Genomic DNA, 16,811 nt, shown 5'->3' on the forward strand with positions numbered 1-16,811 from the left:
TCCTCCTTCTGCCTACGGGTAACTTTACACTCCCTCTTTTGTCTTTCCTTCATTCTTTCCTCTTCCTTCTGCCCATGGGTGACTCTACGCTGAGTGACAGGCCAAATGGCTTCCTGTACACCAGACAACCAGTTACATTGCAGGGTGGTAACCATAACACTAAATTATTGTGCCTGGTAGTTTAGTGGGTAATTAAGGTGCTCCAGTCAGAGCCTGTGCAGGTTTGTATCCAGGAGGTGGTTGGGGTTTATTGCTCATGTACTGCCATTCAGGGATGAGTGAGGCTGGCCATTTGAATCTTAAATGTCGGGACCAACTTGCCTAGCCCCGGTCTTCTGCGCTTCTCATGGGGTGATGTAGGATTGGATGATGGATGGATGGACAACTTTTGTCAAGAACAGTTGGCAGAAGGTTGGGTTTTGAGAGAGTATAATTCTAAAGATTTGGAGGGGTCTGGTCCCAGATTACTTTTCCCATAAGCCCTTCAATTCATCATAAGCAAGTTTCTCTAATGTGTGATTTTTTCCAGTCCCAAAAACTGTGTAAGAAGAGACTCGAAGTAGCAGTATTGCAATATGCTGTACTGCTGTATGCTTCAAGCATTCCGTACACAGAAGTTCAGTGCAACACTGAATATGGATCGTCCACATTATTAGTACCACCTGGTTGATATAACAAAAACCACCAATGTTTGCCAAGTTGGTTGTAAAAATAATAATGGCTCACAATTATTTGGTACTGCTTAACATTTCATAATTGTCATCATCTTGACTTAATTTCCCACTTTTCTCATGGCATAAGGAGATCCAAAGCAAGGCTGTTTGATTCCAGTAGGGACACAGTGCAGAGGAGAAAGGAAATCTCTATACCATAGAAGATAAGAGGTGCTTGCAGGATATGAGTAATTGCTAGGCATTGAGACTGCCACATCCCTTCATCAAGACAGAGACAGATATGAGGCTGCTTACTAAGTGCTTAACAGTGAAGTACCACATCCCTCTGTCAGTGCACATGATAAATATTATAGCATTGTGCAGGAGAGGTCTAATGGTATCCTAAGTAGTATATACAATTCATGATATTCCAAGAAGATTAATCTATTTTCATGTGAATATGTAGAGTCTGAAATAACAATACTTCCTATGTATAAGTTAGAAATTTGTCACTAGGAAGTGATATACATTACTGGATTGCATCTTCATGTAAGCGTGGGTACTAACTTGAAATAGGGCCAATAAGAATTTGCAGTACAGGGTACTGAGCATCTATGGTGTCAGATTGTTCTACACAGAATGTGACCAATTCTTTTCTGATGGAGTGTACAAAGAGAAGTTTTTAGCCATTATAATTACCAGAGTACTTCAGTTGTCAATAACAAGATGCCTTAATCCTGTAAGGGGTAGCCTCAGACAAGCCGCCTCCATGTCATCCTTTCCTCTGCCATTAGGTTGCCCTCTTTCCAACTCACACACCCCTCACTCATGTATTTCTCTGCTCCATCCCTCTATCTCATCCTTGGTTTTACTGAATGCAAAAATGCAGCATGACAGCTGTAGGAAATCAGTAAAAGTACCTCAGCATATTAAAGGGTATAACAATGGTTTCTTTGATCAAAGTATGTCATATCCATTGTTACTGTCTATATGGATGGGTTATTGTCCAGAGTGAGAGAAAAGGTGGGTTTGCAAACTATAAAACTCAGGCTGGGTTCTGTAAACTCTTTCTTCGAGTGACATAGACTGTATCCTGTGATGTAAGGCTCTGTTGCACACATCTCCCTTAGTTTTTCCCTTCACCTGCCATGTAGAACAGTGCACAGTCATGTTATGAATGCCTTTTAGGTTATTTTTTTATATGCACAGTGTTTCATACACACACAAAGCACATGGTGTGATTGTGCCACACCAGCCAATCATAGATCCCTCTGACCACCAAAGACACATTTGTAGATTCATAAGTTTTAGTGAGAAGTAGTAAGTGATAAAACCAGTGGACAGAAGGTAGGAAGGTCTTAATTTGTGTGGGTAGTTAAAGTGGAATATTGGGTGGAAAACAGGACTGTGAGAGGAGGACCAAAATTAAAATGCCATTTTATGTGTAGTGCTTAATGGGAATTTATGTTGAGGCTACTGCATGTACCAAAGTATTCTTTAAATAATGATCTGACTGAATTTTTGAGTATTTATGTGATTCCAGAATTTTATAAGGGTATGGTAAGCTTCTGTGATTAGGAAATTAATAATTTGGGAAGCCCATTTCCCCAGGCATTCCATATCATCTTTTTCAGCGGTTGATTTAACACTATAGATGATCTTAAATAAGCCTGTTGGATATTTAGAAAATGTGCTCTTTTGTGGATAGTTGGAGCTTGTTGGTTCACTGTACAGTATTATATTGTACAGTAGTAGTAGTATTCTAACTTATTGCACCCTTGCTCATAGTATAGTTCTTATTCCAGGAAGGAACATTATTACCTGCAGCGCTCTTATTGCATTTCGAACAACACTTAGGTCCGTTTTCTTGTTGGTTGAAGAGGCCTTCTAGCATTTCTTCTTTATCAGTTTTCATCTTCATATGTTGTATTATTATTTCTTTTTATGTTATATGTGCAATTTATGTCAGTATTAATTAACCCTAAATACTATACAAGAGATCAGAAAGGTGTATTATGTAAAATAAACAGTTAGGGAAGAGGTGTTTGAAGGTCTCCTAACTCCACGAGAATACGAACCCTAATCGTTTTGGTGCTTCTCATTTTAGCGGTAATAAGTCGTGTCCATCGCCCGCTTCCATACATAGACCGAAGCAGTAGTTTGGACGAGGATGTATTGTGTGGTGCTGATACTGGATCTCAAGACTCGACTGATGGACTGAATCATGTAAATGGTGGTTGTGGAGGTGAGTTTAGGATATTGTGGCTGTGATTGCAATGTATGCTTTCAGGGACCTGAGTTTTAACATTCCACTGTTCTTAGCTCAACACTTATGGAATGTTTTCTGCCTTCATCCTTGATGCATCATAGCAGAGGCAAATAATTTCAGATAAAGAAAGATATCAGGTGTCTCTCAGCTTAGGAAGGTTAGCCAGTGGAGGGCAGTGAGAAATGGATGTTGTGGAATATTTTTACAAAAACTTGTCCCTGACTTTTCCATACAAATACAGGAGAGTAATGCTGAGAACAGCAAGAATGAGTCTTTTACTGATTTCACAAGCATGTGTTGCAGTGAAATTTTGTCATCTTATGCATTCCAGTCATGTCAGATTATCCATTCCAATCCCTTAGAATGAATAAAGGACACTGTCTTTGTGTGATTTTATGTTTTATTTAGTTGTATCAGTTTTTGCTTTTTATGGTAGAGAATATTGGTAATATTTTAAAGATATTAGCCTGGGCAGTGGGTTGATACAGTGGTGATAACAAAGATCATAAAAGGGCTGTTTTTGCTAGTTTGCTCTACATTGTGTAAGATGGTAATTTAACCTCTCCAATTCAACTATGTCTTGCATTGATTTATTCTTGGTACCTCCAAGTGATTTTATGGAACTTGGGGACAAATCTGCTAGTAAGGGAGTCAGTGAAAGCTATATCTATTAACTGCACTTCGAAAAGTCTCTCCTAAGATGATTAAAAATGTTTGGAGATGGCAAGAAGCGGTGAAAATTATGCCACTGGAGTGAAAGGGTTAATGAATAGCATCTTGTAATTCAAGTATTGTACCGTACAGCATGGTGGGATGATGAGGTTAAGAGAGCAGTGGAGGAAAAGAGGAAGAAGTGGCTAAAGTGGTTACAGACAGGGGTTCAGTTGAAATAAGAACTGAATATATTGAGAGCAAGAAGCACGTAAAAAGACTAATTAAGAGGAAAAAGAAGCAGATAAATGATGATCTGGGAAGAAAAATGAATGCAAACTACTCTGAAAATTGGAAGTCATTCTGGAAAGAGGTGCGGAAATGCAGAAGTGAAAGCGGAAAAGCAGAAGTGAAAGTGCCACTGGAGCAGTAGTGACAGGTCATTCACTTTAAATGTGATGACCAAGTAGCATAGCGCACCTTGCCCTTATGCTCCAGATGGTACAATATCCTGTACTGGGTTGGATGTTGGATAAATAGATGAATTGTTTTATCATTGCGTAAATCTTTTTTCTTAGGTCCTGGTGCTGCGTACTGCCCAGAAGCCACACTGCCTCCTCTCTCCCTTCTTGAGCCTTTACTGGAAGCTCAGGAGAACAAGTCAAGATCATCTTCCATTCTTGACTCCAGTTGTAAGTATAATTTTCTGTTGTTTCCAGTGCCTTGAGTTTGACATGCTTGACTTTGAGGAATAGTGTAGGGTTCCATGCTCGGCTTCCTGCGAACAGATTATACCCAACACTGTATCCAGCAGTTGCTTAAAACTTGACTTTGTGATGAGAAGTAAGCGGATTGCAAAGGAAAGCATAATGATAAAACTCAAATAGTTAATGTGAAAATGTGTTTCATTCATGTTAACCATAATTCATATCAGGTCGTCATACATTAACATGGTACAGGATATGTTAACTTTTCATTTTAGAAGAATACAACAGTCTGCACTCTGCCAGTAAATGCTATATAATAGCTTATTCTTTTAGAGAGGAATGTTCAAATCCTCCTCTCACATAACTAAACTTGATGAGAATCAAGTAACTCACATCTTCACATGAATCCCTCTAAAAAAATTACTCTAGCACATTACACTGACTTGTGCCGTATGTTGTGGATTGATATACTGTTATTTAGCTTTCTCACTCTGCATCTTCGTACATATGCATATCAGTGAAATTCTTGTCAAAAGTAACAACATTGCTGTGCAGACAGTGTTGGGTTGTATGAAATGGGCAGTGAATGTAGGGTGAGAAGGCAATTGCATAGGGCTTGTAGTTCAAGTTTGTTGCATCCACAGTTCAACTCTTGACTAGTTGGCCAAGCAATGCCATGGTGTTGCTGAGGGAGTAGAGTGAGCTTGCATTTGGTGCATTTTGCAGGGCTTCAGTACTTAAGAGTGAATCATGCGCCTGTGAGCTACCAAGTACTGTATTTTTTTATTTGATTTAAAGATTTCGCAAACAAATGAAGTTTCATGGCTGTTTGAATATTAGACTTATATGCCATTTGATTGGGTATATTATCTTTATCTTCGAGATTTTTTCCTTACACAGCGTTTGTACTTTTATCCTCCAGGTCTTCAGTTTAAGAAACACTTGATTTATTATTTTCTTAATGTGACACTAGGGCCTTCATTCTTTCCTCGTCCTTCTGCCTATGGGTGACTTTAGACTCCCTCTTCTGTCTTTCTTTCCTTCATTCTTTCTTATTTCTTCTGCCTGTGGGTGACTCCACACTGAGTGACAAGCCAAATGGTTTCATGTACACCAGGAAACCATTTACTATGCTGGGTGGTAACCATAAAACAAATTTTGGCACCTGGTGGTTTATTGGATTGAGCCGGTGAAAGTTTATATCCAAGGGGTGGTTGGGGTTTATTGCTCATGTAATGCCACTCAGGGATGAGTGAGGCTGGTCATTCTCATCTTAAATGTCAGGACCAACTTTCTTAGCTCCGGGCTCCTACGCTTCTCATGGGGCAATGTAGGATTGGATGACGAATGAATGAATGAATGAATGAATGACACTGGGGCTCTGTGTTGGCATTTCCTTGGATGCATCAGTGTCCTGTTTATTAATCTATGGGTTTTTTAGTGAGTAGAGATTTTTTTTTTCATCAAACTGATATCCTCATTACTGAACATTATCTCCAGTAACTGAACAATGTTCTTGAATGGTGAACACCTTCTGGTAACAACAGGCAGTTTTCTACAGGTAGTGAAGTGAATTAGTTATGCAGAATAGTATAACAGTTCTATATATATATATTTAACTCCTTGAGTGCAAGAGGTCCTCGAGGTGAGTGCGACAGTTTACATTTGCCTGAAAGAAATTTAGAAAGAGATCTTCTTTCAATATAGCTCTAGATAGCTCCTTAACCCATTAAGTATGAAAGACCCCTCCTGAATTGATCAGGATGATTTGGTGGTAATAATAAAAAAAAATAAATAAAGTCCTCATACTGTGGTGTTTGGTGGTGAAGCTTGAAGTGAGTTGTTATGAATGGGTGAAAAGGAATTGGCTATACAAAGGAGGAGTTAAACTAGAGTGATTGGTGTATTGTTAGTTATTTGTTGATATCTTTTACCTAAAGTTTTGGGCCTTTCTACTGCTGTAAATAAATGAGCCATCTCCATATGTATTCCTAGTTATCTGGATTATTGTAACCCTTGTCTCCCTCAAGGGTGCAAGCTCCGTTGAAGGTAACATAATGCGCATATGCTTGTTTTAGTTGTGGATGCTGAGAGTAGCCTTGACCCTTGCTTGGGGCCGAGAGAAGAGGAAGAGTCCAAGGATAGAGAGGGAGAGGTAACTGAGAGCAATATGGAGCTGGCAGGACATGGTAAGGTTATGAGTTTGGTATCCATCTCACGGTTAAACTAAAAGGCAAATATACGTTACCCCAAGTGTTTTTGTGCGTGCTATTAATGGATGTATCTGCCACACATTTTTGGTTGTTTTTGTTTCAGAGTATTATCCTTTTACACTGTTAGACGTTACATACTAATTTGCTGTGGATTTAAACTATTGTGAATTGTGTAAATGACTCTACCCACCACTAAGGACCACAAAAATATTTGTATACCATTTAGTCTTTCTGAAACTGTGATGTCATATTTTGTCATCACTGAAATGCTGTTTTCATCCAGCAGGGGACATAATATTAGGAGTTATGCTTGTAAGTCTGGTGATGCATGCAAATGCTTGTGAATGATGATGCATGCATGCATGCATATATGTATGATTTTTGTAATGTCTATTAGTATTTGTCCACTTTGGTACAATCCTATAGATAGGAGTTTGTAAGTATTCAGAGTTACTCAGTTGTTATCCTGTATGGGGAAATCTCACCACAATCGTAGGAAAGTACTGCACTCGAGTTTCTTTAACTAGAGTGACTCTTAAGCATGATTTTGCTCCTGTTTATCATTTTTAAGATACTGATGTTAATATATCTTATAAAATGAAAATACATGCAATGCTGTTTGAAATAAGTTTTCTCTGTTTTTTTGTACGCACTGTAGCATACTTTCCCCCTCCTTTTATGGAAGCTGTCCAGTCATTTTTAGTTAATAAAAATTCCTAAACTCCCCACACAAATCTGGTGTTAAGTTTTATCTATTTTAACAGTATTTTGCTTATTCATTACAGCATTTAAAGTAGTATTTTTCTGATTTTACACTAATTATATAGCCCTACCTTCTTCAGTGCTGGAAGATAGTGAAATAAGGACTAGTCAGTGTCTCAGTACAGTACTCAAAGAAATGTACAGCAGTGTAAATTTTAGACAGTTTAAATAAATAATTTTTGAATTTTTTAGTAGAATTTAAAAGAGGGCAATGTATCACAGAGTAATGAGTTTTGCATTTGAGAATACTTGTATGCCTATACAGTAGTCCCCCCCCCCCCATATTGTAAATAATTGATGTGTAATGATGGAACATTGCAGTGTTATTTATGAGTGTTCTGAGGTAATTTGCCTCAACCACCTTAAAGTGGATGAGTTTTGTTGGGACATGGATTTTAAGGGGGACCACTCAATGCATTACTGGTGTGTAAAAAGTGAAAATGCACTATGCTTTGTGATCTGAGCTGTTTAATATTGCGGCAGTAGGAAATCAAAATCATCATTCATAATGAGCAGTTTTAACCATCATCATCATCATCATTCTTTTTTTCTACCTAAGGATGAGGTGAGATTGATATGATAATCTGACTGGATTTTCAGGGGAAGAGACACTGCTACAACAACAGCTTCTTTATGACTACACTGGTCGAGGTCACACCAGTGAATTTGGGGACACCTCATCCACAGAAACTCTCGGACCTCCAATGTCACCAGCCCAAAATCACCACAATACCAGGCCCCCACCTCCCCCTCCCCCTCAGCTCCATAGAGGTGTAGGAGGAGAGGAGGAGGATATGTGTCCACCAAGTCCTAGCAGAGCTGCAATGCTTTCCAGGCGGGAGAAGATATTAATACCACCACTTGCCCTTACACAAGACCTTTCTCCGGGCAGCGAACGAATGTCACGGAACAGGATAACCAGGCTTAGCTTCAAGACATTCCTTCGTGTGTTTGTGGTGGCATTTGTGTTGGTTGTTTTTGTGCTAACCTGTGCAGTGGTACTTGTGTTTGAGAGTGATTCAAGCCTTTTGCAGGGGGTGAGATCATCACGGGAAATGCTGCTGCTTAGAATACAGTATTACCAACCTAGTAAAGAACATTTAAAAAGATGGCTAGGTATGAAGAATTAAAGATATATTTTTCTTTTTCTGCAGGCTTCATTATGGTTTTTATAAATTCTTATGCAGTATTAGACAATATTAAGAAAGCCATATATCATGGGTGAATGTGTGTGTGTGTGTGTGTGTGTGTGTGTGTGTGTGTGTGAAATGTCAGAATAGCACAGTAGATGTATTGTATTAAGCATAGAGGTGGAGTATGTTATATTTTCTCCTCAATATAGTTCAGTACAGTACTTCCATTTACTGTACAGCCAGTCAATGGATTTTTTTTCTCAGACAAAGTATCTATAAGCATTTACAATTTTTGAACTTGTATTGTACAGGTATTGTGCAAGCCAAGTCTAGATTGCAACGTGTCATGCAATAAGTATTATACAGTATTGCTGTATATATTGCCCAAAAGAAATAATAGATCCTAGGTATTGTACAGTTTAGTATTACCAGAGGAACTGGCTTGTACTTCTGTAAGATCAGCAGGCTTCTTTGTTCATTGCTTGCAGCTGTATGATATGGAGTGACGAAGGATAGTTCATGAATAGCAATAGAAGAACAAAGATTTATACTAGAGGTCTATCCACAGGCTAGGTCATTGTGATTCTTGGAGGAAAAAGAAAAATGTCATTATATGAAAGAAGTAAGTGCTCTTTAACTGATCTTCAATCTTCCTTCATGAATCATAATGTTACTGAGCTTTAGTACAATTTTACCTCATTTTTGTTTACTTCATTACAGTAATCCTCTGATGAGACAGATTCTCCCCAGTACATTCTCTTATAAGGTGAGGTGGTGTTTTTGGTGGTGGTGATTTATTACAATGCAGTATTTTTCTTCATTATAGCACTACTTTGTGTAAGGCCAATATCAGATTTCATGTTGTATTGCAGTCAAAGTTTAGCATTTATTTTTTACCAAGCAGTTTTAATGGATATCTGATATGTACTATGTAGTACATACAATGGTCTGATCTAAATGATGTATAAATTATAATCTTTGATTACAAATTCATTTTTGTAATATAAATTTCCACTCAAGTTACTTGAATGTTTCATTTTCATAACTGAGAGGTTTCTTTATGATGGGATATATATATATATATATATATATATATATATATATATATATATATATATATATATATATTTTTAACCATGAGATGATACTGAGAGGGTGTTGAAGTGGTGTGCTTGCACAGGACCCATTAAATTACAGCAGGCTTATATGACCTTGTGAAACGTGAGAGGTGTGAAAATAAAATGTAGCAAGTAAGAGTAGTGAATATACTCAGGGATGCAAGGTATGATATGGTATAACTTTATAAGACTAAAGTGAAAGGGAGGGAAGTGGATGAATGGGAATTTGTGAAATGTGTTAGGTCATGTATGAGCATGTGTTGACTGAGTGAAGAGAGTTGCTTTGTTGATGAAAGATGACTGGCAGAAGGAATTATTATACTGTAAATGTATCTACTCACAATGCATGTACAGTATATTATGTTTAAGATGGTAAAAGTGGCACTGATCATGGGATATACACCTTATAATGATAAAGGTGTGGAAGAGAAGAACAGGACCTGATACCAACTAAATAACGTAATAAGACAAATACCCAGAGGTTGTAGAGGTTGTGGTGGGAGAGCAAACACCAACTCTGTGATGATGTAGTGGGTTGTTTCATAATGCAAGAGGAAAACAGTAAGGAAAAATGGTTGTTCATTAGTAATACATATTTCTAACATTAATACATAATATATAGGGAAACGAAGAGAATGTTGAAAGGAGCATGAATGATTATGTATTTATAGAGAGATGTGCTTGGGAGTATTGTTGAGGGAGATGTGGTGTTTATCTTATCATATGCTGTGCAAAGTGAAAATGAATCATGTGGATGGTAAGGGGTGAGTGAAATATTAAAAGTGGAGAAGCTGAGAAATAAAGAAAAGGCAGATATATATAAACTGCAGGAGTTAAGGAAAGGGAAAAGTATAAGGTAGGATACTTATTGACAGAGTTAGGGAAATAACAGAGGAATTAGTTGAAGAAGAACAGGGAGGCTTTAGGAAGTGAAGAGGTTGTGTTGATCAGACATTCATTCTTAGATCTTTAGTGGAAAAGTTTCTAGAGAAGGGAAAGAAGTACTATGTGGCCTTCATGGATTTAGAGAAAGCATATGACAGGGAGGATAGACAACGATTGTGGAAAGTATTAAGAATATATGGAGTAGATGGGAAGTTGTTGAATGCTGTGAAGAGTATGTATGAGGGTGCTAAGGCTGCAGTGTGTGTGGATAATGAACTGAGTGAGTTTTTCTATTTGAAGGTTGGGTTGAAACAGGGATGTGTCATGTCTCCATTATTGTTCAATCTGTATATGGATGGGGTTATAAAAGAGATATAAGATAGGGCAGTGGATGTTGGAGTGGCCCTGGTGAGAGAGGGCAGTATTTGGAAACTGTACTGTTGTTTGCAGATGATACTGTGTTGTTAAGTGAAGACGAAGGGGAGCTGCAAGGCTTGGTGGATGAGTTTGGGAGAGTGTGTAAGAAACAGAATCTAAAGGTGAATGTAGGGAGGTGTAGTGTTATAGGTTGGATGATGAGGAAATGGAAAATGTGAGTACGTTTAAGTACTTGGCTAGTGTGATGAGTAAGGATGGAAGTTTGGAGGGTGAAGTGCTTGAAAGGGTACAACAAGGAAGAAAGGTTGCTGGTTCCTCGAAGGCAGTGATAAGAAACAGGGAAGTGAGCATGGAAGTGAAAAAGTTATTACATGACAGTACAGTATTGTGATACCAACTCTAACGTATGGAAGTGAAGCTTGGACGTTGTCAAAAGTGAGAGCAGTGGAAATGAGTTATTTGATAGGAACCTGTGGAGTCACATGGAGAGAGAGACTGACAAATGAGGATGTGAAGGAGCGTTGTGGTGTGGATGTGGAAGTGATGGGAAGCATTGTGAAAAACACATTGAGGTGGTTTGGCCATGTGGAGAGGATGGAGAGTGAGAGACTGACAAGGAGAGTGTGAGTGAGGTGGAGGGGGAGAGAGGAAGGGGAAGGCCAAGGATGAGATGGAGGTATGGAATGGAGTGGTATATGAGAGAAGGGAGTGTGAATTGGGAGCAGGGCAGTGCAATGGCAGGGGATAGGGTGATGTGGAGGTGATTTGTTTGTGGTCACCCCGTGTAAAGGATTAAGGCATCTGGCAATAGATAGACAGATAGGAGATAAGGTTAACTAAGTGGGAACAAATGAACTTGGACAAATTGTGAAGTGATTAAAGGGAGTGTTTGGTTGGGAATACTAAAACTAAGTTTGGTGCTGCAAGGGTACCTGTATCACCTAGTGGGGTTTGGAAGTTGAAAGACAACTGAAAGATAAAAGAGAGAAGTGGTTAGGCTCGAGGTTGAAAGACAAGCAGAAGATAAAAGGAAAAAGTAGTTAGTTGATTGCATGAAATCAGTTCTAATGAAAGAGTGAGGAAATAATTCTATCTATAGCAAATTGCCATAATCCTGTAAGGGTTGGCCATTTTTTTTTGAGTTAGTGATTCTGCAAGGAAAGGCATTAACCCTCCCCCAACCCACTTGCTGATGTATAGGGAATGCATATGTGTTGGTTGTACGGTTATCACCCAGCATTGTAAAGGGTTTCCTGGCTTCCAGGAAACTATTTGGCTTGTCACTCGGTGTAAAGCCACCTAGAAAGGAAAGAAGTGTAATAAAAAGTGTCAGGAAAGATGGGAGAAATTGGAAGAGAGAGGGCAGATACAGAAGAAGAATGATAAAGGTGAAGGAAGAAGTAGGAAGCACTACTTAAAGTGTGTAGGTGATGGTTGCCACTGAAAGGCGGCTTGTGCTGTCATGTACTTGAAACAAAAGAGAGAACTAAGTATGGAGTTGAAGAGGTGACTCCTTTACTCTGGAGGAGTAGAAGAGTGACTGGAGAGTAGGTATGTAGGAAGGGAGTGAAGGAGGAGGCAGTACAGTAAAAAGAGAAAAGGAACAGGAGAGATGTATGGAGAAAGGGGATTCAAGGACTGGGAGAGAATGAAAGAAGTATTGAAAAGGAGGGAAGATGGGAGTGATGAGGGGTAGGAAGCGAAGAAAGAGATTACAAATTCATATGAGTCTCTCTCTCTCTCTCTCTCTCTCTCTCTCTCCTTCACACACACACACACACACACACACACACACACACACACACACACACACACCGCTCGCTGGTGCAGTGGTATCGTTCTCGCTTGCCAACTGGTGGACGGGAGTTCGCGCCTCGCTCAGGTTGCGAAAAGTTTCACTGATGAAGTGGGTGGTTACTGTCTCCCTTGAGCAAGGGGACGGGTGTGTGTGTGTGAAGGTCACAGCCTTGCCCTTAGATCGGACTATATGAGCTCTCAGCTCCTTTCCGGGAGGGTAAAAGCTGACGATCACGACCATCAAGTGATCCTGACCGACCCGATGAATTACACACACACAGTGGCGTCATCAGGGGGGGGGGCTAGGGGGGGCTTAGCTCCCCCAAATCAAGGACTCAGCCCCCCCAAAATTGCAGCCTCCCAAAATAATAATAATAAAAAATCACCGCTTACATAGTATGCTTGCAGCTCGGCATTGGCCCACATAGCTTTCCCCCAACCCCCTACCGCCAATCCACTTTTATTCGTGCATCCATATTAGTTTAATACAATATTATTTATAGCTATATAATGTGATAAGTTATTCACAATATACGTAAACCTATGACTCAAATCATAAGTTATAATATATTAGTTTCCCATATACTTTTTCCAAGCTTGGTTTTCTTTGAAATATATTTATTGCACACGGAATGCAAGATTGTATTAAATTTATCAAACTTATTATATATTTACAATATATATTATGGTATATATTAATCACGGAGCTTTAAAATTGGATTATGCAGTCTAAAATGTCTGATCTATACAATTTTTCACAAATTCGAATGTTCCAAGTATCGGAACTCGGCGGAATGTTTAAGACGCGCTTGGTTTCTATGGCCTTGGATTGGGCCGAGCTTCGTATCCTTTGGTCCGCCAAAACGGGGTAGCTTGGTTTCACCGTAGACCAGCTTCGAATCCGATCCGCCGCTTGGTCCACCAAAATACAGCAGTTACAAACATTGAGAAGTGTCTGTGAGCTGTGGCTAAATCCTGTGTTGTTTTCGGCTTTATTTGATTGTATTGGTTTCAGTGGCTGTATAGACGTTACTACGTTCCGGCATATTGCTAGCCACCTCACTTTACCTGTTCATTTTTGTTTTTACGGATATGAGATCTAGCCTATACTTTACACAGAGTCGGCAGTACTTGTTTGGTTCAGTCGACACTCGACTGTCAGAACTGAATGTCATTTCCCTTTTATAGGCTATTCTACAATAATACATTTGCGGATATCAGCCATCAGCCACTCAGGTGATGAAAAGGTCATCTAAAAATCCTCAGGGACAGGGTGACATAAGGAAATTCTTTCGCACCTGCACCTCCAAAGATGACTCAGATGAGTGCCAAGAAGTGGCACTGTGGCTGTCATTGGGAATGAGGTGCCAGAAGCAACCCCGGATAACCCCAAAGCTGAACCCATTCAGACATGTAAGTAGCCCTATATCAAACTTTTTCAGTAGTCATTTAATGAAGCTTAGGCCAGGATTTTTTTAATTGATTTATTTTTAAATTGGCTAGGCCTAGGCTATTTCTCAGTGTTGCAAGTATATTGTCCTAAACGTACAGAGTGGGAAAGTGAATGGCTTTGTTTTCCTATCACAGTACCGGTAATGGAAGATAAATCTTGGCAATTATATCTGTATACATTGAGCTTCTTTGAATTATCAAATTTAATATGGTAAGTCTAAGAAACCGTTATGACACCACATAATACTAGCAGTTTAAGAAAAACTTATCTGCAGAACTTTATACAATTACCTTGTACACATTATATCATAAGGTTTACTGATACCTAGTATTAGGCCCATCAATATTCATGTGTCCTATAAGTTTCTTATTAATAGCCTGTGAGACCTTATTTTACTTTTTCTTCATCTATAGGCCTCAAAAATTCCCCTAAAACTGCTCAATTTCCGAAAAATTTTCCGGGGGGGCTTACAGCACCCCCCCGTACCTTCCAGCTGCATAGGCTCGCTTCGCTCGCCCCCCCCCCCCTTCTACCTACACCAGGGCCACAGCCCCCCAAAAATCTGACCCCTGGTGACGCCATTGCACACACACACACACACACACACACACACACACACACACACACACACACACACTAACTAACTAACTAACTAACCATGTCACTATCAAAAACTCAGAATCACCAGGGACCCAATGGAACTTTTTCAAGGAAAATACACTTATAAAATATCTCCTATTCCTCACTGTCTGTTTGTCTGTGTAATGCTAGGTGTTTAAGGCTCAACTTCCCATTCCTAAAACACCTAACCTGTAGCAGGGTCCTCTTTCGAGACCAGGGCTTAGAACAAAAAAGAGAGAGGCAGGACACTAAAACTCCAGGTAATAACGTTTACACGTGTATTACTCAGTCAGACAAGAGACAACAGCAGATGTTACAACACAATATTTGGTCAATCACAAACAGTTATATTTAGATACTATGGGAGAATACACTTGAAATAACAGTAAAGCGGTCCAAGTTCTCCAACTCGAAAAGTCTTGTCTGTGATTCATAAAACAGTCAGGAGATAGTGAGAAAACTAAATGACTTCCTCGGGTTGAAGATTTTTTTTTTTTTCCTATAAACAAATGCTTTTGTCTACCTAAGGGGACATCTCTCTTAGTATTAATGCCTATTAATTAAAGGTGAAAAGAAGTTGAGGGTGAGATGGCAGGTGAGGGTGTGGAAGGATGAAGGGGTGGGGAAATGGGGGGGAGGGTAATGCGAATGATGATGGGCTGGAGTAGGTTTTGGGAGGGGGAGGGTGTGTGAGAGTAGGGGCGGGGGTGCGTGGAAGGTGAGGGCTGGTGAAAATGGGGAGGATTTAGGCAGGTGATGGAGAAAGTAGGAGTTAGAGTTTGGGTGAATAAGGATGAAGATGCGTAAGGTTGGATGTGGGTGGGGGTGGATGAGGTAGGGAGGTTGGGTCAAGAATGGATGAGTGTGGGGATGGGTGAGGTTGAGTGAGGGTAAAAGAGAAAACGGATGTGTGGGGGGGGGGAGGGGAAGAGCAAATCGGAGGTGGAGGGGGGAGGCTGAAAGGAAGTTTGGACATTAGGAGGAGTAAGAGAAAAAATGGGAGAGGAATGAAGGCATCTGTTCTGGGGATATGCAGGGGCTACGGGCATCGACAGGGAGATTGGCGAATACTTGAACGTCAGCTTGGGGCATTTTCGCCCGCAAATATATCACTAAATCGCTAAGTTATGGGCAGCGCTTGGCCGAGGGATCAGAATGATGAATGACTTGAAAAATGTCGTCTATTTTTTATAATGGCTTGTTTAGGTGAGAATACGTTAAGTTGGGGTAATTAAGTTATGTTAGCAGTGAGGTGAGGTTAAAGTTAGGTGTGTTTAGGTTTGTTTAGACTAGATTAAGTTAGATTACGTAAGGTGAGATAAAATTTAGTGGAGTTAAGTTTGCCTAGAATCGCTTAGCTTAGATCAGGTAATGTGAAGTTAGGTGCGGATAGGTTAGATGAGGTTACGATAGGTTAGGTTAGTTTAGGTTAAGCGAGTTGAGGTTAGCTTATGTGATGCTAAGTGAAGTGAGGTTAGGTAATTTAATGAGGTTAGGATAGGTTAGGAGTCAGAGGTTAGATAGCGAACTTAAACAGAATCCTCTCTCATTCACCAAAGTTCCTATCGCAAAGAGGTGGGCGGGGGAAGTGGAACCTTTGACACATGACCCCCTTGCTGATCTTTCTATTCCCTGACTTGATGAAGAACCACACACACACACACACACACACACACACACACACACACACACACACACACACACACACACACACACACACACACACACACACACACACACACACACACACACACACACACACACACACACACACACACACACACACACAAGCAGCTCTATGTTTGCCTTGCACTCCACCCTCCCTTCCCCAGCACACACACGGAAGTATATAAGTAATGTCAGAATCCAATATAGCACTTGTAACTTGCCAGGAAACTTGTGTGGGCTTACGCGAGGTTCAGCAAGACTTGGATTAGGTTCAGTGCAGCCAAATATTTTCTCTGGTATTGTCACACATGGATATCCTGTTCTGGATAACACTCACGATATTGTGTTGATCTGGCCCTGTATTTTCGTCGGGCATGGACACTCCCTGACATCTCTTCCTTACCGATTTATTTTTGGTGGCGGCTGGCTAATACCGTTTTGTGCGTTATTTATGCAGAGTATGATGATATTAGAACGATCTAAGTGACACAGAAGAGGGCGGC

At 39.9% G+C, this 16,811-nt stretch overlaps 1 protein-coding gene across 1 annotated transcript in view; it reads left to right on the top strand.

The window, feature by feature from the left end:
- Frmd5 (FERM domain containing) overlaps positions 1-9,351 on the top strand; it is a 43,891-nt gene extending 34,540 nt beyond the window's left edge. The window contains exons 10-13 of the mRNA XM_080281255.1: positions 2,761-2,898; positions 4,152-4,265; positions 6,359-6,469; positions 7,856-9,351. Of these exons, the coding sequence (XP_080137381.1) occupies positions 2,761-2,898; positions 4,152-4,265; positions 6,359-6,469; positions 7,856-8,385 (893 nt within the window). The 3' untranslated portion in view covers positions 8,386-9,351. The remainder of the gene's footprint in view (positions 1-2,760; positions 2,899-4,151; positions 4,266-6,358; positions 6,470-7,855) is intronic.
- Positions 9,352-16,811: the final 7,460 nt, after the last annotated feature.

The sequence above is a fragment of the Coenobita brevimanus genome, chromosome 88 (genome assembly GCF_032717465.1).
Source record: "Coenobita brevimanus isolate Jiangsu-jjx chromosome 88, ASM3271746v2, whole genome shotgun sequence".
NCBI classification, from domain to species: Eukaryota; Metazoa; Arthropoda; class Malacostraca; order Decapoda; family Coenobitidae; genus Coenobita; species Coenobita brevimanus.